This window comes from Tamandua tetradactyla, chromosome 7, assembly GCF_023851605.1.
Source record: "Tamandua tetradactyla isolate mTamTet1 chromosome 7, mTamTet1.pri, whole genome shotgun sequence".
In the NCBI taxonomy this organism is placed as follows: domain Eukaryota; kingdom Metazoa; phylum Chordata; class Mammalia; order Pilosa; family Myrmecophagidae; genus Tamandua; species Tamandua tetradactyla.
Genome location: NC_135333.1, coordinates 132,942,557 through 132,969,235, shown reverse-complemented (window position 1 = coordinate 132,969,235; position 26,679 = coordinate 132,942,557). Strand labels below are relative to the sequence as shown.

The following is a 26,679-nucleotide window of genomic DNA, read 5'->3' as shown; positions in this document are numbered from 1 at the left end:
GAGATAAGCTGAAAATTGAACTCTTGAGTAAAAAGAAACCAGAAATTGAGGTCCTGGAAAATTCTGGGCCTCCAGAAAGGGAGACCCCAGAGAATAGTGCCCTGTATGAGGATTTAACCAAATGTGAAACCAGTCATCCATTTCTGAGAAAGTCAGGATCAGACATGGAGTTATCCAGGAAGGATTTGTGGAAACTCCTTAGGTCTGATGGGCATGATCCAAGGCTACTGCATAGAAAGCCAACGAGAGTGCTGTGGGACCTGTATAAACAGAGCCACTGCCAGTCTGGACTGGGGGGTTCAGAGAAGGGACACATTGGAGGAAAAATAATTTCAGAGGCAAAACCATGGAGGCTGAGGTCTGAAGTCAAGAAGCCTCGGGCCAGGAGAGTGAACCCACCCAAGCCCGTGAAGAGGGTGAGTTTGCCCTGAAGGTAGAGGATGGACCTTCCACCTCATTGCAGTGGAAGAGTCATGCTGCCTCAGGCCTTGGAGAGGGTGGAGCACATTCCTTGGGGTTTGGGGAGAGCCTGGCTGCCACCACATGGAGGGATTGAGCGTGTGCCCTGGAGATGGCAGAGAGCCCAGGTGTGGCCCCTATGCTTGGAGAGGATGAAGCCGAGAAAAAGGTGGTCTCCCCAGTGTCCAAGACTCTGTATAGACCCTTGGAAAGGCTGGGACTGCCACTTTCTAAAGCCCTGAGGATAAATGACTCTCAGACTTTGAAATCTAATGGACTTTGCCCTGCAGGTTTTCGAAACTGTATGGGTCTGGTGACCCCTGTGTACCTTCCTTCCTATGGAAATGTGTATATGTATCCTATGAATGTTTCTCCTTTGTATGTTAGCAGCAAATAACTTGTTATGAGTTTTCAAAGGTCCAGAGCAAATGGAGAGAATTTTGCCTTAGGACAGACCATGCCTGCAACTGACTTGATGAGATTTTATAACGTCTCTAATTTGGTACTTCATTTGCATTGCTACTGAAAGGTTTAAGGTTTTCTGATATTGTTACGGAATGAATGTATTTTGCATTTGGAAAGAGCATGTCTTTTGGGGGTCCAAAGGGTGGAATGTGCCGGTCTGAGTCTGTGGTGGACCCCAGCAAAGCCATGCCCTTTGATCCTCATTCAATATTGTTCTGTGGGAACATTTTGATTGCATCCATGATGTGACCCACCCAATTGTGGGTGGTAACTTTTGATTTGATGATTTCCATGGAGGTGTGTCTCCACCCACTGAAGGTGGAGTTTCTTGCTGGAGTCCTTTAAAAGAGGAAACATTTTGGAGAGAACCTCCTTTGGTAGAGCCACATGAAAGCCAGCAGACGCTGCCATGTTCGCCATGTGCCCTTCCAGGTGAGAGAGAAACGTTGAACGTCGTTGGCCTTCTTGAACCAAGGTATCTTCCCCCAGATGCCTTAAATTGGATATGTCTATAGACTTGCTCTGATTGGGATATTTTCTCGGCCTTAGAACTATAAACTAGCAACTTATTAAATTCCCCTTTTTAAAGGTCATTCTGTTTTTGGTAAGTTGTATTCCAGCAGCTAGCAAACTAGACCAATTCCAAATCCCGCTGTACAGCAAAAAACGGTAACAGACAGCTCTTTTGCAAGTTTTTTGTTGTTGTTGAGTAAAACCATAGAAAGCCCAAAAAAGCAAGCTCAATCTTTTAGGCAAACAGGGAATTTCCAAGGATTAGATGTACCTGTCCTGTGTTGTAATATGAAGTCAGTCTACCTTCTAAGAAAGATGTAGAAAGCCCTTCATACAACTTACTTGAGAAACACAGAAAATAACCATGGTCTGTTAGTCCCATTTGTTTACCATAAGAAAGGAAAAAATGGTTACATGGGGATATCAGAGAGCTTTAGGCCAAAAGAAGGATTTCCCCCAAGAATCTCCTGCAAGTAGGGCAATGAGAGATCAGTGTTGACAAGCAGGGTGGCTGTTGATACGAGAACACACTGGAATTGGACTGGGCAAATTTTAACTCTAAGGGAGACCTGCTAAGTGCTGCAGGGCCCTCAGCCTTTGAGCAACATGTCGAACATCTTGTTTTCCTTGGTTTCTGGGAGTAGAGTTACTGGATCAATAGTGTTAATATTTTTTTTCTGATATGTTACATTTTATTTATTTTCAACAGCTTTTTTGAGATCTAATTCACATTTAATTCATGTAAAGTACGTAATTCAATGCCTTTAGTATATTCAGAGTTGTGCAATCATTGTAGCAATCAATTTTAAAACATTTTCATCACCTAAAAAGAAACCACATATCCTTGACCATCAACTCCAAACTCTCCATTTCCCCTGCCCTAGGCAACCACTAGTCTACTTTCTGTCCTACAGATTTGTCTATTTTGGACATTCCATATAAATGGAATTATACACTATATAGTCTTTGTGACTTGGGTACTTTCACTTATAATGTTTTCACGGTTAATCCATATTGTAACATGTATCAGTACTTCATTCCTTCTTATTGCTGAATTATAATCAAATGTATAGATATGTCACATTTTGCTGGTCCATTCATCACTTGATGGACATTTGGATCATTTCCCTTTTCAAGCTATTATGAATAATGTTGAAATTGACATTCGTGTACTAGTTTTTGCGTGAACATTGTATGGAATGTTTTCATTTCTCTTGGGTATATACTTGGGTATATATACCTAGGACTAGAATTGCTGGCTCATATGGTTTGACCACTGAGGAACTGTCAGACTATTTTCCAAAGTGGTTGCCATTTTACATCCCTACCAACAGTATGTAAGAGTTCCAATTTCTATCCATCCTCACCAACACTTGCTATTATCTGTCTTTTTGGTTATAGCTATCCTTATGGGAGTGAAGTGGTATCTCATTGTGGTTTTGACTTTTCATTTCCCTGTGTGCTGGTTTGAAAGGATGTATGGACCCTAGAAAAGCCATGTTTTAATCAAAATCCCATTTTGTAAAGGCAGAAATAAACCCTATTCAATACTGTATGTTTGAATCTGGAATTAAATCATCTCCCTGGAGATGTAATCCAATCAAGAGTGGTTGTTAAGCTGGATTAGGGGAGATGTGTCTCTACCCATTTGGGTGCGTCTTGATAAGTTTCTGCAGACCTATAAAAGAGGAAACATTTTGGAGAATGAAGGAGATTCGGAGAGAGCAGAGAATGCTGCAGCACCACGAAGCAGAGAGTCCATCAGCCTGTGCTTTGTAGATGAAGAAGACAAACACCTCCCGGAGAGCTTCATGAAACAAAAAGCCAGGAGAAGAAGCTAGCAGATGACACCACGTTTGCCATGTGCCCTTCCAGATGAGAGAGAAACCCTCAGTGTGTTCACCATGTGCCTTCTCACTTGAGAGAGAAACCCTGAACTTCATCGGCCTTCTTGAACCCAGGCATCTTTCCCTGGATGCCTTTGATGGGACATTTCTATAGACTTGCTTTAAGTGAGACATTTTCTCAGCCTTAGAACTGTAAACTAGCAACTTAATAAATTCCCCTTTTTAAAAGCCATTCCGTTTCTGGTATTTTGCATTCCAGCAGTTAGCAAACTAGAACACCCTGGTAGCTAATGATGTTGAGCAAATTTTCATGTGCTTATTGGCTATTCATATGTCTTCTTTGGAGAAACGTTTATTCAAATCCTTTCCCTATTTTTAAAAATTGTATTACTTGTCTTTTTATTATTGAGTCGTAAGATTATTTATATATTCTAGATACAAGTCCCTCATAAGATGTATGATTTGCAAAATATTTCTCCCATTCTGTTAGTTTTCTCTTTATTTTCTTGACGGAATCCTTTGAAGCTCAAAAGTTTTTAATTTTGATGATGTCTTGTTTGTCAACATTTTTCTTTCGTTGGTGACATTTGATGTTTTTCGTTTTTTTGTTGTTTTTCTCTCTTTTTTTTTTTTTTCGCATGGGCAGGCACCAGGAAAGTGAACCCAGATCTCTGGCATGGCAGCCAAGCGTTCTGCCTCTGAGCCACCATTGTACCATCCGGTGACATTTGATCTTAATAGTGCTGATGGACCACAATACAATTTTCCATAACCAATCCCTGTCTACCTCTTTGGCTTCATCCCCAGGTACTCCTTCCTGCCCCCTCTAAATTAATTACAGTTACAATGCTATACATTGTACCATCCATCGCAAAATGTTTTCATCATTCTAAACAGAAACTCTATACTCATTAGGTAATAACTTCTTATTCCTTCTCCTCCCCAGCCTCTGGTAACCTCTAGTCTACTTTCTGTCTCTATAATTTGCTTATTCTAAATATTTCGTATAAGTGAAATTGCACAACATTTGTCAGAATACTAATTTCAAGGTTCATCTATAATGTAGCATGTAAAATTCAGAATATTAAGACTGAGTAATGCTCCATTGTGTGTATATACCACATTTTCTTTATCCATTCATCTGCTGATGAACACTTGGGTTGCTTTCACCTTTTGGCTATTGTGAATAATGCTGCTATGAAGATTGGTATACAAGTACCTGTTTGAGTCTCTGCTTTAAATTCTTTAGGGTATCTACCTACGAGTAAAATTGGTGGCTCATATGGTAATTCTATGTTTAACTTTCTGAAGAACCACAGAGTAAATCGTTTATGAATGAACGAAGAGACTAAAAGACTTTTGGAACTCTAGATATGAGACTTATTCATTGAACTTCCTGTCTTTCTGCCTTGGCAACAATTATTATGGTTACTTCCGTGATTGCCTTACTCATTCGATAGCTGTAATGCTATTAGAGAGCTGGCATCATGTTTTTGTTTCCCACGTTGTTTCATGATGCATTTAACCACCTTGTTTTTCTTGTAGTTTTAGGATGGTGTCTTGCACACACTAGGCATTTAATAAATCTTTGTTGGATGAATGGATGAATGAACTAATGAAGTTGCCTATAAACATAATTGGGGAGAATGAATCTCACAAAGAAAGGATGCGAATAGACCTTGAAATAAATTTTCAAACTAAATGATGTTTGACTTGTAATACTTCCTTCCACATTATTTCCAACTTTTTATCAGGTGTAAATAAATATTGGCACATTTTATTTGAGCAGAGAATTTTTTAAAAACCTCTATTCTAAAATTTTTTAAAAGACTCTCTGACTTAACGACAGAAAGAAGAATCAAGCCTGATTCAGCTATTAAATGGACCGTTCCCTGAAAAGATACTCTGGTCTGGTACATATCATAATATATGTTTCTTCTTCCCTTTTAAAAAGCAAAATGGGCTCAAATCCAAGGTATTTTTAAATAGAACTTTTTCTTTATCTTCAATAAAATATAAATTCTCTAAGGGACTACTGCTGATGAGAAGCAAACAGAAGACAACCATTCTGGGGAGGGTGGATTTTCCTTACATCAATATAGACTACCATTATTGTCAATAGAAATTTTAGCTGCTGCAAAAGAACCTCACTCAGGGGGAGTTGAATTAAGAGGGAATTAATCCCTCTTTACCAAAAAGTAAATTTTAATAAAGGTGTATCTTAACTAGTATTTCATTAGAACAACCTGTAGAGGGCGACCTTGCACCAAGAGCCACGGAGGTTTCAGCAATAGCAGAGAAAAAATTTCAATTGAAGCCAGACTTGCAGAGTCAAAGAAAATGTCTATGTTAGGAAAATACTTTTTAAACAGGAGGCAATTGCCAATACATTTTCAAAGTATTTTAAAGGTTGCCTAATATATTTTAATACATAAAAGTCACGAAATGTCTATTAAACAAATAGGAAACTAGAAATGTTGGAGAGGATGTGGAGAAATTCTCACTGCTGGTGGGAATGTATACTGGTACAGTTGCTGCGAAAAACAGTTTGGAAGCTCCTTAGAAAACTAAATATCAAGTTGGCCTATGACCTGGCACTACTCGGTATAAGCCCAGAAGAGCTGAAGGCAATGACCCAAACAGACATTGCACACCAATGTTATAGTAGCATTATTCACAATTACCAAAAGATGGAAACAATCCAAGTACCCAGAAACAGACAAGTAGATAAAACAAAATATGGCATATACATACGATGGAATATTAGGCAGCAGGGCGAAATGACATCTTGAAGCATAAGACAGTATGAATGAAACTTGAGGACATAATAAATGAAATAAACCAGACACAAAAGGATAGATACTGTATGATTTCGCTTTTATGACCTTAGTAAAGATAAACTCAGAGGCTTATAATAAAGAATATAGGGGGCCTAGAGATACACAAAACTAGAGATGGGTGAATGTTTAGTTTATGAGGTTGAACTTAAATATAAGGGAATGGGTAAAAGTGAAGGCAGTTCATTAGTAGGTCTGTAAGTAATATTGTCATGCCGAAGGTGAATATGATTGAAAGGGGTTTATATAGTCATGTATCCCACCGATTAACACTACAAATATAAATAAGTTCTTGCATGAACTACTTCAAAGGTATGAATCTTGTACAAAGAGTTTATAATATCGGGGTATGGGGGAAAACTGCTATGACATGCTATGGTCTATGTCTAACAGGGAGACATCAACAGTACCACTGCAATACCAGGGGTAAATAATTGGTGGGGGTTGGGGGAGGATGAGAGGTAAGGGGAGGTTTGGATTGTCTATTTGGTGTGGGTGTGTTTATCAGTTATTTTTCTCTTGGGAGCAATGAAAATGGTCTAAAATTGAGAGTACTGATGATTATATCACTAGGTGAGGATAATGTGTGACATGGATTGTTTATTTTGGACATTACTCATGATGCCCAGTGGATGGAGATGGCCAAAGGATACACTGACCGAGAAGTAGAATGGCGAACTGTGGTGTAGACATATGATCAACTATTGTGCTGCTACAGAAAGGAACGCAGTCGTGAAGCATGCAACCAGGTGAATGAACCTCTAGGACATTATGTGATGCAAAATAAGCCAGAACAAAAGAGCAAATATTGTATAGTCTCATTTAGAAAATACAATTGGAGTCTAGATTATAAGCTCTTATAGCTGTCACATTTAGTCTGGTGCTGTAATTGTTATTTCTAGATTTTGAGAGGCTGGGCTATGTACATATAACCAGGTATTTCCCTGGAACTGTGGGTACCTGTATGACACCTAAGATGCAGAGTAAGAGTTCTTCAGATCTGAAAATCAGCATTGTCACATACGACAACTGGTAAAGAAACTAAAAAAGAAATCAGGCTGCAGTTAGAGCTAAGAACAAAGCTGATCAGATAAGGACTAAGGTAAATCAGAATATAGGGGTAAGGAGGACATTGTCTGTATTTTAGAACTTCACATACTCTATGAGACCAAAGAAAGAGAGATTTATTTTATCCAGAACCTAAAGTTTCTATAGCATATAATCTAACTAAATCGGTCTGGATAGATCATTTAAACAATCCAAACACATGGAGCCCAGAATGGGAATGAGGACTTGTAATTCTGTAGAGCTTAATGTAATGCCCGGATACATCCCAGAGTATGTTCAGCAGATAATAAAAAGTATTGGCAAAGTCCCTTGAGGGATGGGAGAAAAAATATTGGAACTATTAAACTTTACCTGTAAGAAGCCGTTGATACTGTTTCAAACATTAGGGATTTCCCAGGTCAATAGATCAAGCCCTTGATCTAGAGGCTTGCTCTTGTGAAGCTTTTTTAAAAAATTTTTTATTGATTTATATTGTAAATTCACGTAGCATGTAATCATCCAAAGCATACAATCAGTGGTTCACAATATCATCATATAACTGTGCGTTTATCATCACAATTGACAATTTTTCTTTTTTGTGAAAAAAAGTATATATATATACAAAAATGCAACAAATTTCAAAACAAAGCAAAACAATTAGTTGTAGAACAGATTTCAGAGCTTGGTATGGGTTATGATTCCACAATTTTAGGTTTTTACTTCCAGTTGCTCTATGACACTGGAGACTAAAAGAAATATCAATATAATGATTCAACAATCATACTCATTTGTTAAATTCTTCCTTTGCTATATAATTCCACCATCACCTTTGATATTTCTCCCATTCTTTTGGGGTATTTGGGCTTTGCTCATTCTCACTTTTTCATGTTGGAAGGGGCTGTCAATAATATGGGTGGGGGATGGAACTAGTTGATGTTCAGGAGTTTCGTGAAACATTTATATAGTGAAAAAAGTAAGCCCGCCTATAGTCATGCCTGAGAGTTACTTCCAGAGGTCCTCTTTTGTTGTTCAGATATGGCTTCTCTCTCTCTAAACCCAACTGCATGTAAAATCATAACTTTCTCCCCTACCTGGGACATAACATTGAGGGGTGAAAGTCTCCCTGGCAATCAGATATATGAGACTCCCAGGGATGAGTTGGGCCCTGGAACTGTGGGATTAACAATGCTTTCCTGACTAAAAGGGGGGAAAGAATTGTAACATATAAGGTATCAGTGACTGAGAAGTTCAAATGGAGTTAAGAAGCTATTCTAGAGGTTACTCTTAAGCAATTATATTGCTAGATATTGCTATTTATCATAGTTTCCCAGACCTCAACCAAACCTAATCCTCCAACCCTAAAGAACACCTAGGGCTTCATCTTGGATTCTACCAAGTTTCCATGCACTATGATTATTTTCCAGAAACCTACAACCTCCAGATGGGTTTCTAGGCCAGATAAGTCCTGAAACCCAGAGGGCCCAGCCTCTCCAGGTCATCAACTAGTTCCATCCCTCCATCCCATATTATTGACATCCCTTTCCAACATGAAAAAGTTAGAATAGGCATAGCCCAAACACCCCTACAGATTGGAAGAAAAATCAAAAGTGAAGGTGGAGTTGTAACAGAAGATGGGAGTTAACAAATGAGTATAACTGCTGAATATTTATATTGATAATTCTTTTAGTCTCCAGTATCTTGGAGCAGCTAGAAGGAAAAACCTAAAGTTGTGGAACTGTAATCCGTACCAAACTCTGAAATCTCTTCTATAATTAATTGTTGCAGTGTGCTTTTTATTGCTTTTTCGCAATTAAAAAAATTAAAATAATGAAATGTTTGAAAAAGGCAAGAGAGTGGCTCTGAAGAGCTATATGCCAAAAGATTTAATTATGATTTATTTATCAGTATGAGGTACATTGACTATGGGAGTGGTCTTTGAAATCACAGTGCCTGGGATTTAAGCCCTTGGTCTGTAGCTTACCAGCTGGGCACCCACAGTCAAGTTACTTGGCCTTTTGGGGCCTTGTTTACTCATAAGTAGAATGGGAATAATAATAGCACCTACTTTAAAAAGTTGTGAAGATTAAATAAGTACTTAAAATAGTTTAGAAATAAAGACATTGCAAGTTCAATCAGTCATAATTAGACTTCTCTAATTCCACCAGTTGAAGAGATTTCATAATTGGAAATACACATTCTATTCTTTCTAGCAACTTATGGTGTAACATTTATTTAACTTAATACACATGTCCAGCTTTTCTTTTCCAGTTTCTGTTTGTTTTTCCATCTTGCGATGTCCGCTAGTCTACAAAGGAATGGATGAAACAACAGGCCTAACCCAAATACTCGGTCTGTGGGTCATTTGTCCCAGCGGCTTGTGCCAAAGAACAAAGAGAAGTAAACAAACCTGCTCTGAGTCTGAAACCTGAATTTTTTGAGAAATCTTTTGCTTGTTATCTTTATGCATCCAATGAATTAGGAAGGACGGAAGAATAAATTCTTTTGGTTTTGGTTGGGTGAATGGATTATGCTATACCCTCTACCAACCAAATACCCATACCACAAACAATGTTAGATCCTTGCTTTTAGCCCCCAAAGCCCTGTGATTTCAGTATCGGCACATGCCTCCAAGTTCCTCGAAACACTAGCAAATATGAAGATAGTCATGACTTAGGGGGAGCTCCATCCCGGGGGTTCAGGTATGCACAGTCATCCAGGTCCCCAAGAACTCTTGGGGAGCTGTATGCTCCCCAACGGTTAAAAGCATCCTCCAGGATGCAGGTGTATACTTTCTGAAAGTCCTCCGCCGCGAGCCAAGTCCAGCGCCTGCAGTCATGGAACCAGTGGACGATGTAGTCTCGTTTTAACTGGACAGGACCGCACAAAGTGTGAGCGAGGAACAGAGAGGATAGGGTTTGCAGAGAGTGAGAGGAACGATACTGGCGTAATGGGAGAAGAGAAGGAAAACGCGCCTTCAGTTAGCACCGGGGTCGAAACAGGAATTACTATCATCATCATCATTACTCAATCAAGTCCTGCTTTGTGGGTTCCTACGTCTCTCCCGGCCGGAGGTGGATGGCGACTGACGTCCCAGGGGTCCCGTTTTGAGCTCCCCCTTCGCATGCCTCTCCCCGCGCGCGCGGTGCGGTGACCTCTGCCTCCGGGGGGCTTCGCGCGGCCCCGCCCCCGCACAGCTCCGCAGCGCCTCCCAGTGGCGGCCGGCTCGGCCTCGCGGGCCCCACTCCGGTCGCTCTTCGCTCGCGCCAGCCCTTCCCGCTCTTCCTTTGGCTGTATTTAACCTCGAACTACTGGCCTCGAGGCTCGTGCTGGCATTTCTGGCTCTGCCTCGCCTTCCCCTTTGCCTTGCCGTCTCCCTCCCGCGCCACCTCCTCTTACCCGGCTGGTTCCCGCGCATCCTTCCCTCCTTCTTTCCTCCTCGGGCTCTCCCAGGTTCGCTCGCATCCCAGCCGGGAGGCCACCCGCCCAGCCGTCGAAGCGGGGAACAACTCGGGCTGAGGGAGCTGAGCCGAGTGGAGGACAGAACGGCCACTGGCTAGGTAGGTGCGACAGAAGGAGTTTCAACGGCGAGCGCTACCAGCGAGGAGGTCCCGAGCGGCATGGCCTGGAGAAGCGCCTTCCCTGCCGCCGCGCTCCTGCTCTGGAGCATCCTCTCGTGCCTGCTCGTGCTGCGCGCAGAGGCCGGGCCGCCGCGGGAGGAGAGCCTGTACCTGTGGATCGATGCTCACCAGGCGAGAGTCCTCATAGGTAAGGCGCTCTCGCTCAGCCTTCCCCCGCCGGTGTCTTCACTCTCTTCGCTATTCCACTGAAGAAGGGGGTGGGGGGTGGGGGTGCATGCATTTGGTATGCTTTTAAAACTTAATTTTAAGGAAGAGTACTTATTTTTCCTTCAATAATAAGCTTTCCACCTGAAAGTCTGTATATTTGTCTCTCCAAGAAACCAAAACTAAGCGTTCTGATCATGCTGTAGCTAGTTTTTACAACCCTTCGTTTCTTAGGTGGACCCAGCATTTGTTTGCATTGGTTAACTCCGTGTCTACTTCTTTTTCTTGAAAGTATTGGCATATTCTTTTCACATACAGAGAAAAATTAATCTGAGGAGCGTTTTTGGCCCCAAACGCAGGTGTTTTTTGGAAAGAAACGACCCATGTTAATTATTTGGTTTTCTCCTTTGCATGTAACTTCTGTTTTGGTTCCTCGAATCCCCTCATTTTGATAGTTTTGTTTAATTTTTAAAAACAGGATTTGAAGAAGATATCCTGATTGTTTCAGAGGGGAAAATGGCACCTTTTACACATGATTTCAGAAAAGCACAACAGAGAATGCCTGCTATTCCTGTCAATATACATTCCATGAATTTTACCTGGCAAGCTGCAGGGCAGGTAAGTTCTCATTACACAAAAGTGAAGAAATTGCTCTTGAATATTTTCACTGGCTGTTGGCAGGTAAAAACAGTGACTAGTCTGGTACATTTCGTATTTTTAAAGAATAATTTCTTATCTGATCTCCAAAGCAAATAAAGAATTAATTCCCATTTACTTAGAATTGTTACATAAATTAAAGTTCCCCAAAGAAAAGATTAAGTAATGTGCCTACACTCACTATTATGTTAAGACTCAGTGTCTTCAGGCTGCAGGAAATATAAAGACTTCAGAGACCAATTTACTGGTTTCTGTGATCATTGACTTTAAAATTTAACAGAATGTTTAGAAGGCTCTTTTTCCATAATATGAACTATTGACATGGCGTTATTTATAGGTTTCAACAAATTTTGAAGTATATAAGCGTTTTTGACATTGTGCATTAAAAGAAATTGTACTTTGACTGTTATTCACTGAAATGTGACACTATATGTTTCTGGTAGAACTTCACATACTGAAAAAAGTGTCATGTAAGAAAGTTTGTAAAAATATTGCAGGTTATTAATTATTTTAAAGGGACCAACTTAACACTTTCCTATGGAAAAGAAAAGCCAATTAATTTTAATTAATTAATTTGAGCACATTTTTCACTTAGCACATTTGCATCTTTTGTGTCACCTTTCATATATTTTCAGTATAATATAAATGACCTCTAATTTTGGAAAGAAAGGGAGAGCAAAATGCTTATGTGAGTTTAATTTCATTTGTGCAATTGTCCTCTAGAGGACAACTGGTAAGTAATAAATTCGTTTGCTCATTAGTTGGTAAAACGTGCCTACTATGAAAGTCATTATAATCATAATTAAAATCAAAAGGTCCTTTTCATTCTAAAATTATTTAAATGGCTATATTCATGGGGAATATGATCCAGAAAACACTTTATGAAAAGTATGTTTTTTAGTTGAGAAACCACTTTGGTTCCCTGTAATTACTTATTATAGAATGGGCATGACCATTTTAGCTCCGTCTTTTTTTCCATCTGCTCTCTTTTATCCTCTTCTAAAATAGATCAAGTATAGATCCTTAAACGTTTATAATGCTTTGTTATTAAAAATTAACATTTTAGAGTCACCAAAGTCTGTAATAGGAAGGTCATCTATTCTAATACCCCCATTTTGCAGATAAGTTCACTGAGGTTACTGTTGCTGTATAGCAGGATTATTCCTTTTCTCTATGAGGTGTCTTCATAGGCATTTTATGTAATGTTAAATTTGGAATATTGTGAAACCAGTAATGAATAATTTAATTCTCCTTTTATTACTTCCTTTACTTTTCACCTGATCTTATTTACTTGTAGTCAACCACTGGTCAGAGGATCTCAGTAACAATTCTGTATTTTTAAAAAGAAAACTTTTTGATCTTATGGAAGAATCACTAAAAGGTAGCTTGAATTGTACACTGTAGTTGAAAGACTTTGATGACTAAAGTTGAAGGAGACAATTATCAACAGCTCATGTATAAATATAAATACATATAACATATGAGTGTTTCTTCAGAAGATTGGAATTGGAATAAAATCCTTCCTTTTATTCTATTTTATCCCATTTTGTCTCCCCTTTTGCTTTATAGCATAGTGAATATTTACAAGCATTGGCATATTGCCAATGGATTGGTATATCAAACAATCTCAGGGATATTTCTTGTAAGGAATTAGTGAAGATTGTGGAATTGCCATGGAGATGAAGCCTCCAGCATCCTTTTCTCTCCTATTTAGGTTCTGGTTACCTATGTGAATTATCTCATGCAGGGGAATGTGAGCACCTCAATTAAGTTACTTGCTCTTTCTCAACTCTGTCTGTTCTGGATAGGTTTCCACAGGTAGCTACATAAATCTGGTGTCTGTTTTTTGTTTGTTTGTTTGTTTTGGGGAAGGGAAGCATCTATGCAATGCCAAACAACAAGATGTTTTAAAATATTGTTTAATATGATTAATTTCACTCAGTAGAGTTACGTGTCTAGCAGCATCATAATTTTTGAAATGCATAGAAATTTTGAAGGTTAGAATAAGAATGACTTCAGTACCAAACAGATATTTTGAAAGGCATCTATGGCTAAAGCTGAGCCACATCAAAACATCTACATGGAAAACAAAAATCACTCCATTATCTAGTTATTTCACATAAATGACATCAAACATTTAGGTGTTTCACCAGTACATAAGCAAAACATGTTGCTGCTTAATGAAATTTTAAACTTTAAGTGTTTTGGCAACATATGGACAAAGTCAAAACAACCTTAGGATCAAAGAACTAGTGGAGACAGGAAGGTGTTATTTTACTTCCAATCAATTATTACTCCATTATCCCAAGGTGTACTTGGGCACATTTAAAATACATTTCATATTCTACTTCAAACAAATGCAAATCAAAATTACAGTGAGATTCATCCCCCAACTTCAAGTTGGCCAAGTTAAAAAAAATTTTTTTTTTACTATGTGGAGATATGTGCATATTTATATGATGCTGGTGCCTATGTAATCTTTTTGCAGGGCAATTTGACTCTGATGGCAAAAGCATCCATACAGAACCTTTGGGAAATTTTATTTCCAGAGAGAGATTCATTCTAAGGAAATAATCATGGATATATATAAAATGTAGATACAAGGATGTTACTTATCATGATGATTTTAATAGTAAAAACTGGGTACAACATAAAGCTCTAGCACTAGTGACTTACACAGGAGAACACAATGAATTGTTAATAAGGATATTATAGTCATCTATTGATTTGATGCCGTGGAAAGATGTTCATGACAAATTAAGTAGAATGTTCTACCATAGCATGGTATATTCTGTTTGATTCCGTTGCAAAAAATATGTAGGCAGATATAGAAAAAATATATGGTAGTATATCTACCAAGGTGTAACATCAGTGATATCTGCTTATATTACTTTTTCCAGAATGAATGTGTATTGATTTGAAATTTTAAAAACTATTTTATGTTAGATATGCACGAAAGTTGTACTTTAGAGTTTAAATTTGTATGACATTCTAAATCATATTTTTCTATGTTTATTTTCTGGTATTTTTTTTTATACTACCCTCACGCAACAAAATGGCAAAACATATGGTTTTCAAGGGCTGATCATAACTACTACCCAAATAAGTCACTTTACTTATCTGATTCTCACCACTTTATTTTGTGGTCCCCCAAAATTGACTTTGGAAGTCTTTCCTGCCTGAAATAACTTTACCTGACCTCTCTTTCCCTGCTGTTTTTATTTTCCATGGAAAACCTTGATTATACTTTATCTCCTATTTAAAATACTCATTTTCTGACATGCCCCTACTCAAGGCTTTTAGATGAGGTCAGGGTTTCCACTAAAGAGGCTTAAAGGATTTTCTGTAACTAAGGGAAAATACTCTTTATAATTGTATATAACTTTATAATAGTTGATATTTTTCAATGCGGCATGGTTTACTGTATTTTTTTCTCCTAAATTTGAGACATTACACTTAGGCAGGGACCATGAGCAACCATTTTGGCTTTCCAAACTAGCCATCAATTAAACATTTTATTTGGAAAATAACTCTTTCTAAACACAATGGCTTGCAAATAAAAATTTAATGAGAAGCTTTCTTAGACAAATCTGAATTTTAACTATTGGACACCACTGCTTATTTCCATATGAACCAATTTGGTATAAGGCCAAAAACATTGTATTCATGTATTTTGCCATCACATGGACTTAATCTTAGCAACTACAATGTGTTCTGTCACCTGCATAAAGATGCTGAGGTTCTGTGGATCAAGTGCCTGGTTAATTGGGTGTCTCCTTTTATGTTGATGTTTTAGCACTGGTGATGGATTTATGCTGAACCCATCTGTACTAGTTTTCTAACCTCCTTCTGACCAAAGGCCTGGATTTATGAGATGGTTGGCAAGGACTGGGGTGAAATCTGTCTCTGGGAGAAGATAACCAGCCAATATTAACTTCAAACCAATGATTTGGGTTACTAAGCAAACTCTAGCCATCCGTAGCAGCAGGTCCAGATCTTAGAGTAAGCTTTTTTATCATGTATAGTGTGCAGAATTCTTATAACCACTAGAAGTCAGTGGTGTCACTTCATTTTTCTCAATTTCAAGATGTTTAAAAACAAAACTTAAGAAGTGCTGCTGTGGATACAGGAAAGGAAGACAAGAATTTTGGCTGCTACCCTGTAAGAGGTGGAAAGTCATGCGTGTATTGTGTAATAATTGACTTTATTGGGTTAAACTGCAGAAACGTGTTCCTTTTGTTTTTATGGATGGTGACACAAATATTAACTATGCTGAAGATTCAGGTTATCAAGCCAAATATTTTCCAACATGCAATAGTAATTATAAATAGTTCATGACCCTTACTAGCGCTTGTCAATTAAAAAAAAACTTTTTGAATTATTGAAAATAAAAAAACTATCATTTAAAAATAATAATAATACCAGGTGTAAGAAAAGGTAGAGAATTTTACCTGGATTGTGGTGCAGCTGTGAATGATTCCGGTCAGTAACACTCAAATTCAGCTTTAAAGTGAAGAAAATACCATTGAGAAGAAGGGAAATCTGAAACAGGCCATTTCCTTCACAAGTTTGCTAATTAAAAAAAAAGAAAAGAATAATCTACTGATATGTTTATGTAATATCAACTGATAATCCAATTCCGTCACTAAAATGCCCCTAAAGCCCCAGATAGCTTGTTTTTTCAAGCTGGTGTTTGATATTTCAAAACCCGGGTCTCATTAAATTGGCTGCAGTTTGCAGTCTCAAATTTCCTATTTGAGTTAAGGAGCTCTGTACTAAAATATATATATATTTTCTTTCTCTTTTCCTCTTCACAAAAATCAAAGAAAAACAGTAGAGGGTGAATTTTCAAGTACCTCTTCCCTGCCTTCAAAGGAACTGCCAAACACCCGCAAACACCGTCCAACCCTGAAAGATGGTAACACATTATTATTATTTAGCTCCCTTAATGTGTACTGTCCACATTTTTTTCCTAGTGGAGTTATGATTGTCTGGGAAGTTACAACCCAAGCAGTTGCATACCTTTGCACTCCTGGGTTCCACAGCCATACCTTCGTGGTGGTTTGATGTCACCAAATGGAGGAAATGCCTCGTTTTCTGACCCCTGATCCATGATTTCAAAGTGGGAATGTGAATATGTTTACATACTGTGGGCATGCTTTTTTTAAAAGGAGGTACTCATATCAAAAGCACAGCTTTAAACCTTTAATGTTTAGATTCTGTTATGCTGTGGTATTTTTGCATTGTGGTGTTGTGGACATGCCACTAGGGATCAAAGAGTAATTCTGCAGAGAGCCCATTTCATTTAGCAAAGCAGGCATGTGCCAGCCATCTGTTCTATCTGCTGATAGAAAACAGCAGTAAGTTTCTCAAACTTTTGCCAGGAAAAAAGGGCTTTATTGCTTAGAGGAGATGAGTTACAAGGCACCTTGTAAGCCACATCTGGTTCTATGGCGATTTACATGGCATAAATGTAAACTCCACTATGTCTTCCTTACATGGTGGTGTAAAGGCACGTAAACACACCCTTTACTGGTGTCCTGGGTGTTTATTATTGGCCTTAAATTGCTTGCACAAATAAAAAAAATGTTGAATTGTTGTGGTGAAGTGGAGAAAAATTATATTCAATAAAGCGTTTTGCTTTGGGCTAAACTCATTTAACTTAAATGTCCTTGTTGAATACAATGGGTGTTGAAGAGAAAAACTTTTGGGATTAAGAGTTTAGTGAAAATGTCCTTCATCCTGTTACTGGATCACTGGACAAAGCCTTGTCAGATCAGGGCCACAGTAATTTGGCCAACTTGCCACACTTGCTACTCTGAAAGTAACTTAGTGACATTCTCATGAGCCCTTGGTGGAAGGCGAGTTGTTTGTTCATACAGCTTTTCTCTCCGATTCAGGCATTTATTCAACAATCATAGGCACTGAGCTAGATGCTGAGCATTCAAATATGAATAATCACAGGTCCTGCCCTCACGGAGCTTGGGGTCTAGCAAACAAACATTTGTCACAGTCATCCAAGTGAGGTTAAAATACAAGATTAGCTGTATACACAAAAGAGGCCACTTTTTCCCCTGGCTTGGGGGAGGGAGGGAGCCAGGAAGACTTCACTGAGCTCATGGAGCAGGTGATGTTTGAATTAAATCTTGGAGGATGAATAAACTTTCACTAGACCAGAGATCACAGGCAACCCAAACACATGGGGGTCTTATAGGGAAATGCATGTTCTAGGTGACCATGAGCGTCCCTGAGGAATTGTGAGGGTATCTCATCTAAAAGGTAATGGAAACCCAGTGAAGGGGACGTCAGGGTCAATCAGTGGGGAAGAGTTCTGGGGAGGAGAAAAAAAAGTCGAAACAACCTAGGAAGGTTTCTCTCTTCTCTGCTGTGGAGAAATTGGACTCAATATTTTGCAGGTTTATCCCAGGGATTCCTTTAGTAAGTTGTTTATGTGGTGGGTGGATAGCAGTTTTTCTACAATTGTCACTCAGCTCTTCTTTATTACTAAACCTTCAGAGATTTTGTGATGATTAGTCTCAGTCTCAGGTTGGTTTTGTTTTTTTAGATGATTATGTTATGGAATTATATAAAAATGCTTTTTCTGAGTACATAGAACTAAAAGAAAAAATGACCAAAATTTACATTAGAAAATGGAGTCTAGAATTTTGAGTTTGATGTAAAAGGGAGCTTCAATGAGGAAAATGTTATGTTAATTTGAAAAAGAATCGACATCTATTCTGAACTTTATGTGCCTTTTTAAGTACGAGAAAAAGAGCAATAAAGATACGGATAGTCAACTTGACAGGTGATCCTCCAGCTTAAATAACGAGGGTTGAACATTTGAAGTGTAGTTATCTAAAATAAGCCTACTTCTTCAAATATTTTATTTTCTTTTAAATCTTATTGTTAGCTAAAACTCTAAAGTCACAGGAAAATTTTTGTCCTTCCGTTTGTCCCAGATAGACCTATGGATATCTATCTTTCTGAGCTGCACATTTTATTGTCTTTTTAGATTTTATAGATGACTGATAAAAGAATCTCAGCAAATGCCAGTATCCTTTGAAAACCATTTACCTGGGTTTCAAACAGTGTTCTGTGTTATGGGCAGAGGACAAAGGAAATGATCAGAAGTGAGTTCCTAGCTGGCAACATGAAAAAGGAGATGAACATAGGAGATGAAGCTCTTCCTTAGTTACTTTGGCCAGAACTCATATCATGTCTTGGGTGTAAAAATGAAGAAGGTTCAATTCCCTGCCCTTGAGAAAATCAGGAAGTAACTGGAGAGACAGACATATAAACAGATCATTGAAATAATTTTTGATAAGTGGTATTGTAGAAGTACTGAGTTATTATTCCCAGGTTATAGTAAGAGCACAGAGCAGTAACTCCAGAGGTGAGTCTGACTGTGAGTTAGCCAAGCCAAAATGTGAAGAATAAGGTAGTTTTTAGAGAAGGGAAAGAGCTTGAGGCAAGGCACAGAGATGAGAAATGGAGTGGTGTAGCTGGAGTACACTGTGCACAATGAGAAGTGGAGAGGTAGCCAGTGTGCCTTGTTTTCTTTACTGTCTGCTTCAATAACTTGGCAATTGCTCTGTTAGCCTTTCTGCTTCCCTTACCCCAATCTCCTTCCTGTCTCAGGACCTTTGCACCCAAAGTTGCTCTGTGTAGAACACACACCTGCTAGATTCCTGTGTGGCTTGCTTCCTGGCTCTCTCCATGTCTCTGTTCAAACTTCCTTGGAGAGACTTTCCCTGATTGCCCTCTCTACAACAGCCACCTCCCAGTCCATCACTCTGGGTGTCTTTGGGACAACTGATAGTATTTATTATATTTGATTTTAATTGTTTGACTCTCTCACTAAAAAGCAGGCTCATAAGAGCAAGGACTTTGCCCTGTGCGCCACATATCTCCAGGTCCTAGAACACTCCTGACACATAGCAGGCAGATGATAAACATTTGTTGAATGAATGAATAAATTAGGCAGATCTCATTCTCATTCCTATTTCACAGATAAAGTCACAGAGGCACAGAGGAGCAAAGGTCCCATAGCTAGTAAGTGGCAGAGCTGGGATTCAAACCCAGGTAATCAGCATCCTTCACTCTAACAAGTTCTTTGGGTACACAGAGGAAGAAGCAGCTAATTTTGGCTGGGGGAGTTGGAAAAGACCTTACAGGAGAAGATGTAACATCAGACTGTTCAACCGGCTGAGATGGGAGGAGAGGGTTTCACAGGCAAAGGCAAAAAAGTTGTGAAAGTGGATTCTAGGAAAAGTTAGTGTTGCCTGAGCTGGGACTTGGTGTGTGAAACAGAGACTATGGGGTGGGGGTGGGGAGAAGGTGGCTGGACATTTGGAAGACTCTAAATGGAGAAATACTTGAGCTTTTGGAAAGGTTACTTAAAACTTTTTGTACCCCAATTATTTTATCTACAAGAAAAGCAGTTTGGATTATCTCTAAACTTCCTCAAAATTCTAAAATATCATGATTCTATTTCTTATGTAAAGCATCTTCAATCATTTAATATTCTTGGTAATACCTTTATACAAATATGTCTCTTTTTAGATTTAAAAAAAATTAATGCAAGATGCTTCTCTACAAAATTGTCTTGTTATAAAGTTATTAAAACATCTACCTGAGTATACCCCTTAGTTTATTCCATGTTAATAATAATAGCCAACACTTGCATAGTGCTTAATCTGCGGTTGCACTCTTCTAAGTATTGGACAGATATTATCTCACTGGATTGTCACAACAAACCCAAGGTAGACACTATTATTATCCCCCCTTTATAGAGGAGGAAACTAGGGCATAGGGATGTTGTTATTTGCCCAAGACCTCGCAGCTGAGAACATTTATGCACCCGTTTGTATATTTCAGAGATCTTCCTCAGACCTGCTGTTAATATTTGGAATATCTTCTCATTCCCCCTCAAAAACAGATAACAGTATATCAATGTATACTATGCCCTATGTCCTGAGAATGCAAATTTTAATTGGCCCGCCTCATAGGAATTCACCAGATGAGAGAGAAGACTGTCCTATCAATAAGGCAATCATAATACCTGTGATAACTTCTCAGGGCCAACAGGTAAAGTTTCATAATGTTTTTCATTGCCCATGGAAACTTAACCAAAGGGGCAAGTGGAAGTTGAAATCAGCCCACACTTCACTTGTCAAGTCTTATACCCTGACACAGAGGGGGCACTTATACCTAATTTGCACAGAAATTCATATGGGCTAGCCATAGCCCCCATAAATGCCCTAAGAAAAGCACAATGGGAGCATAAAGCCGGAGGATTTTCCCTTTGCTAAGGTAAATTTGCAATTACTTACATGCTGGAGAAGGCATCACAGAGAAAGTAATATTTGAAGTGAGTCAGAAAGGTGCTCAGTAGGCACAGGGTGGCCAAGGGGGTGGGGGTGGACTGGGCATTCTAAGTATATCGACTAGCTCATGGGGAAGTACATAAAATTGAGAATCGTTGGTATAGGTGGAGAATAATGTGTTCAAAATGGTTAGGGTTTATGAAACAGAACAGAGCCTTTAAAGTGTGGGAAAGGTTATGTATGCCTTAGTGGACTTTGTCCTATAAATAATGAAGAGTCAGTGAAAGCTCAACAATAGGCAGGTATGAGGCATAATTTTGATGGCAGAGAGAGGGCAGATGATGGGGTGCCTGAGAACTAGGAGACAATTAGGAACTTACTTAAGGAACCACAAAAAGTGACAAGGTCCTGAACTAAGGCAGGCAGTGGGGAGCAGGGAGTACAGACTCTAGAGATCAAGTCCTACTGAATGTGGGTGCTAATTGAAATGAGGGAATAGAGGATGACTCTGAGATGTATGGGCGGATAGTGATGTCTAACTGAGAAATTAATTGTGGGGAGAAGACCAAAGACAGTGGGGTCCATTTGGAACTTGCTAAACACGAATTTCTGCTGAACATCCAGATGGCAGAGTCTGGTAGGCTGCTGAAAATTTGAGTCTGTAGTTAATCTATGAAGTGAAGAATAGAAATATTGATTTGGGAGACTTTGAATCTCTCTCTCTCTTCCTTCCTTTTTTTGACCTCAACGTAATAAATATTTATTGAAGGCCTACCTTATGCCAAAATTTATGCTGAATGCTGAAAAGACAAATTTAAATTGGACATAAACCTTGCCCTCAGGGAGATCAGGTTTAGTATGGGTAAATACATGAACCCAAATAACGATAATACAATATTAAATGTGTTATAATTGCAATGCAAACAAGAAACTATGAAAACCCTAAGGACAGAACCTTATCTCTGTTGAAAGAGGAATGAATTATCTGCTGAAGTCTCCTGGTATTTTCAGGGCATACCATGAGACCTGCAAAGCTAAGATGTACTATTTGGAACAACTTTTGCTCTTCTTAACTTGCAGGACATTTATGCGCTTGATATAATTGGGCCTAACGTATTATGCCTTATACTTGCCATTACTTTTTTGGAAATAAGTATGACAAATGTCTCTATACCACTAGGTAACAGAGCAAATGAGCTCTTCCAGATGAAAAGTTTGGGACTGTTCTTGAGGAAACTAGTTGTGGGGGCTGAAGATGGCCCTGAATAAACTGACTCTGCAGGGCTTGCTAGCAGGTATTGTTTTCAGGGGCTGTACCGCTAGGATTTACATCTGAAGTCAGGTCTATGTAGGGCATCTCCTGTTTAGGCAAAAACCAGATGGATCTCCCGAAAGACTTGTAGAATTACTCTGGTATTTGGTTTTTGAGTTCTTACTGAAGCTATTTGATTCCTATCATCTGAAAGTTCAATCAATATTCCTATTTCCAGCTGAAACTTGATTAGGATTTGAGATTTTCTTTTTTGTATTGCTGTCACAGCAATGGCCAGCAGATGGCAATGTAAAAGTTACTTCTTTGTGGAATTTTCCACCCCAACATTTTTTAAGACAGCAAGTATTCTCTAACAGAGGCCCATTTGTGGGGTACTATGATCTTTTTAACTTCATGTTCAATAGACTGTTAATATGTTCAGTAAGTTAAAGTAAACCTTCAAATTCAATGCTGCTGGGTGTATTAAAACTCATATATTTGACAACTCATCCTAAATAACTATAAAAATGTCTATTTCATATATTTCTTCCTTTTAAACAATTACTCAAATTTAGGCAGGAGTCAAATTTTAGATTATCTCTCCACATTCACCCAGTTTTTTCTTTGCCTTCTCTGGCTTATCTTTAGAAGTCACAGAAGTTGGAAGAGATCCCAGAACTCAGCCAGACCAACCTCTCTCTGAAGCTTCCATAAATTGAGATCTCCTAGGTTCTGGTTAAATATGCCCAGTGGCAGGGAGCCCATTAAGACAGTCTTTTGCATTTTTTTGGATTGCCTTAATCATAGAAAATTGTTCTTCATAAACTCAAAAACCTGCCTTCGCTGTGTAACCTGAATATCTCCAGACCCTACCAGTCTTTGAACCCTAAAGTTTGTTGACTTTTCCCTTTCACTGGAGTAAGGGTCATTTACTCCAGGCTCCCTCCCTAGCACAGATCAGCTATTTCTGTGAGTTCCTAGGAGAGTTCAAGACCTCCCATTCTGGAAGGAGATGTCTTAACCTCTCTGCTACCATGGTGGCCCTGATAAGGACAGTGCTTTTTCAGATCCAGGTGGAACCTCTCCCTACTCCCTGAGCTATAAATACTCAGGTGACAAACTAGGTGTTATTTTTCACAGGTCTTACGGTCTTGGAGCAACTTGGTGTTTTGTCTAGAAATGAGAAGTCTACCCCTTTCTTCAAGTCAGCATTGAACTCTGTCATTTGGAGCTTACAGTAGTGTGGCTTAACACACTGACCCCAACTGAAGTCCACTGTTAAGTTCCTTCAGGTCTTGGTCCCATAGAAGTCACACCTGGTCTTTAGGGCCAGGCCTTAGAATATTTCTATACAATTGTGTGCCTCTACCTCTATTCCTCAGGCACCTATGTAAAAAAAAACTCCCCGTTAAGATGTTCTATGAATCCATATCTGCTAGGTGGTACCACTGACCACCAGAGATACAGGGGAACTCCAAATCCCAGTTAAGGCACAGCTGGGATACCTGGTCACATCTATAATTCCTGCCTTGGTTCTGTTCCTGAGCTCTGGAATCAGCTGGAGTGTATTTTAAGCCCTTTCTCATTGGCAGCCAATCCACTGGCGTTTGAGGACAGCTCATCTATCCTCCAAATCGTCTTTTCTCCGTGCCAGACATCCCCAATTTCTTCAGCTGCTTCACATAAGCAGTTTTGCCTTTCTCTACCATTTTGAATCTTCTCTCCAAAGAGTCAGTGTTTCAGAGGTAAGCTCTCAACCTTGACTTATAAATAGTTACCCAAAGTATAGTGTCTTCAAAGGTGTAATCTGCTAGAACTACTCTTTATACTCTATAAGAGAAGATGTAATTGCTAGAATTGGACATAAACTTTCTTCCTTACCTAATTGTGAAATCATCTTTTGGTTTATAAATCTTGTGTGATCAACTAAGAGGAGAAAAGTACAGGACAGAAAGAGTAGAAAAAATAAGAGGGAAAGGAAAATAGCTAGCATGTCTTAACTGTATTTTATGTGCCAGTCATTATGCTAAGAACTTTTAATCATTATCAAATTTTTAAAGAGGCAGTTTCATTTGGAGAGTCCTACCTTCCAAGGCAAAATATCACATCGTTAAGTCAGGATCTAGTTTGGAAGCCGCATACCCCAGTCAGCACCAATAGAACTAATACAAAATCCACTTGGCTTCAGATAGTCCGAATGTCTTTGGTTCCTAAAGATTGTGCACTAAACTTATTTGATTTCTTGGATATCTGCAGGATTGTGTTTGGAGAGTTGTCATTGCATGTCCCGTTCTGGCTAGGGTTTGTGAAAACGTTCACTTATAAACTGAGAGGAAACGTGTAAATTGATTTAGCTCTCCTGATTTGAGATAAGGGGTTGTTCTACATTCTCCTAAAAGTAGCAATACCCCTCATTTATATTGTACTTAATAGCTTATATAATGCTTTAATTTATGTAATCTCATGAGGTTCACCAAGTCCTACCAATAACTGTGAAAATTGTGCATTAATGAAACTGTAGATAACTAAATATAAGGAATAACTGTGATAATTTGCAGTGAGTGGCCTTTGGCCAAAAGCAAACTAATTCAAACCTGATCTTTAATAGCTGTGCATTTTTCTATAATGCACAAAAGATTTGGGTGCTTGCGATTTTATAGAACTGCTTTTGCCTTTCAATAAAAGTAAGTAAGGACCCATTCAATAAATTCTATTTGAATTATAATGAAACATTTTTTTAATTGAAATTATAAGCAGAGTTCTATACCATTCCATGGTAAACATAGCAACAATTAATCTTCATCTTTTTTCATACTTGGTATTTCAGATTTTTTTGCAGTAAGATGAAAAAATTTTATAAATAACTTATTTTTTCCCTCTTACTGGAGCTGTCAGTTCCTTCAGAGACTCTGCATACAAAAGCTTTTCTAAAATGGAAATTTATGTAATTGTAGAAAGTTGTTTCCCCCATATAAAACATTTCTTCTTGAGAGAGGTGACTGTATCTTCCCTTTTGAGTGGGACACAGGGCTAAGACTAGGATGTGGCCGGTGAGGGCCCAAGGTTCTTGTGCGAGCCTAGGGGTTAGTGCCTCCCGAAATTTTGTTCTCTGGGTGCCTTGTTTGCCCCGAAGGTAACAGAGAGACCACCATGTATCCTCTCTTAGCTGCCTAATAGTGAGAGAAGTTAGTATGAAAGAGAGGTAAAGGCAGCATGGACCAAATCTTGGTCAGCTTAAACGCTAGGACCCTTGGTGTCTTCAAGTACTAAAAGGAAATAATTTGCCTTTCATAGTAGCAGCAGAACACAACTGCGTAATGTGTTCAAAGTACTTGACATGTAATAGATGCTGAAAAAGTAGGGTCTTTTCTTCTCTTTGTATTAATGAGCTATTAGTACTAGGGGAAGTCATGAGGCCAAAGAAAGGGAATCTGCCAGACCCAGAGCTGGGGAGTATGCTGCTGGCAGGATGCCCAAATTCCATTCGAAATGATGGGGTCCCACTCTCTGAACTCAGAGTATCACATTGAGCTGGTCTCAGGAGTCCTGGCTTCCGGCCCACCCCCTACACCAACTATCTGGAACCTCAGACAAGTATTTCACTTTCTTTTTCATCTGTAAAATAAAGGAGTTTCTTTCAGTTCTGAAATGTCTGTGATTTATTATTGGCCATTATCATTTCCACATTGTTAGTTTTGAGTTGAATTCAAATCACAATAAGAAAAATAGCTTGGACAATATGATTAATTGTGGCAAAAAATAAAATACTCTTTGAGCAGAATTAACTTTTCTAAATACTGTTTACCTGAATAATGCTAGTAAAATCCATTTCAGGCAAATTTTATCCGGTTTTCTTATTAGCTTGGTTTCACTCATTCAATTTTATTAATAAACTGACTTTCAAAGCCAACCTCTGAGTCAGATAGATGGGACAGCTCTATCATTATTTATTAAGATCTTCTCTAAATGGTAGCTCCTTTTTAGATATTCATTACATCTATACCAGGCTTGGCTTTTTAAAGAAAAGAAAAGAAATCAACTCTGAAACTTTGTTTCTCTGTGACTAATTGAAGTTTTTACATTGTTAGTTGTTTTGGCTGTAATTATAACTTTCAAAATCTATTACTCATTCAGGAACATAAACTGGACTTCATTAGAGTTTGCAGTACTTAATTTTCTGGGTATAACTATTTTGTTATTAATCCTGACAGAGCTTTATTTTCACTTTACTACTTTTTTCTGTCATAAACCAGGAGATTCTCTAAAATTTTTTGGAAAATACAAAAAAGGAGAAAGAAGAATGGGTAGAGATGAGAAGTGGGAAGTTATCTGAAATTAACCCACCTAAAAAAATAATATTTTGGTGTTTTTCCACACAGTGTTTTTCTATTGAAATAATAATTTTATGTCCTTTTTGTTTGTTGCTTGCTTAAGGAAAGTAGGGCAGTTTCCTTTGTTGTAACATATTCTATATGCATGATTTTTATATGGCTA

General features: G+C 38.5%; 1 protein-coding gene across 1 annotated transcript in view; it reads left to right on the top strand.

Moving 5' to 3' along the window:
- Positions 1-10,396: 10,396 nt before the first annotated feature.
- WIF1 (Wnt inhibitory factor 1) overlaps positions 10,397-26,679 on the top strand; it is a 65,911-nt gene continuing 49,628 nt past the window's right edge. Inside the window, exons 1-2 of the mRNA XM_077168120.1 lie at positions 10,397-10,933; positions 11,429-11,568. Coding sequence (XP_077024235.1) covers positions 10,786-10,933; positions 11,429-11,568 — 288 coding nt within the window. The 5' untranslated portion in view covers positions 10,397-10,785. The remainder of the gene's footprint in view (positions 10,934-11,428; positions 11,569-26,679) is intronic.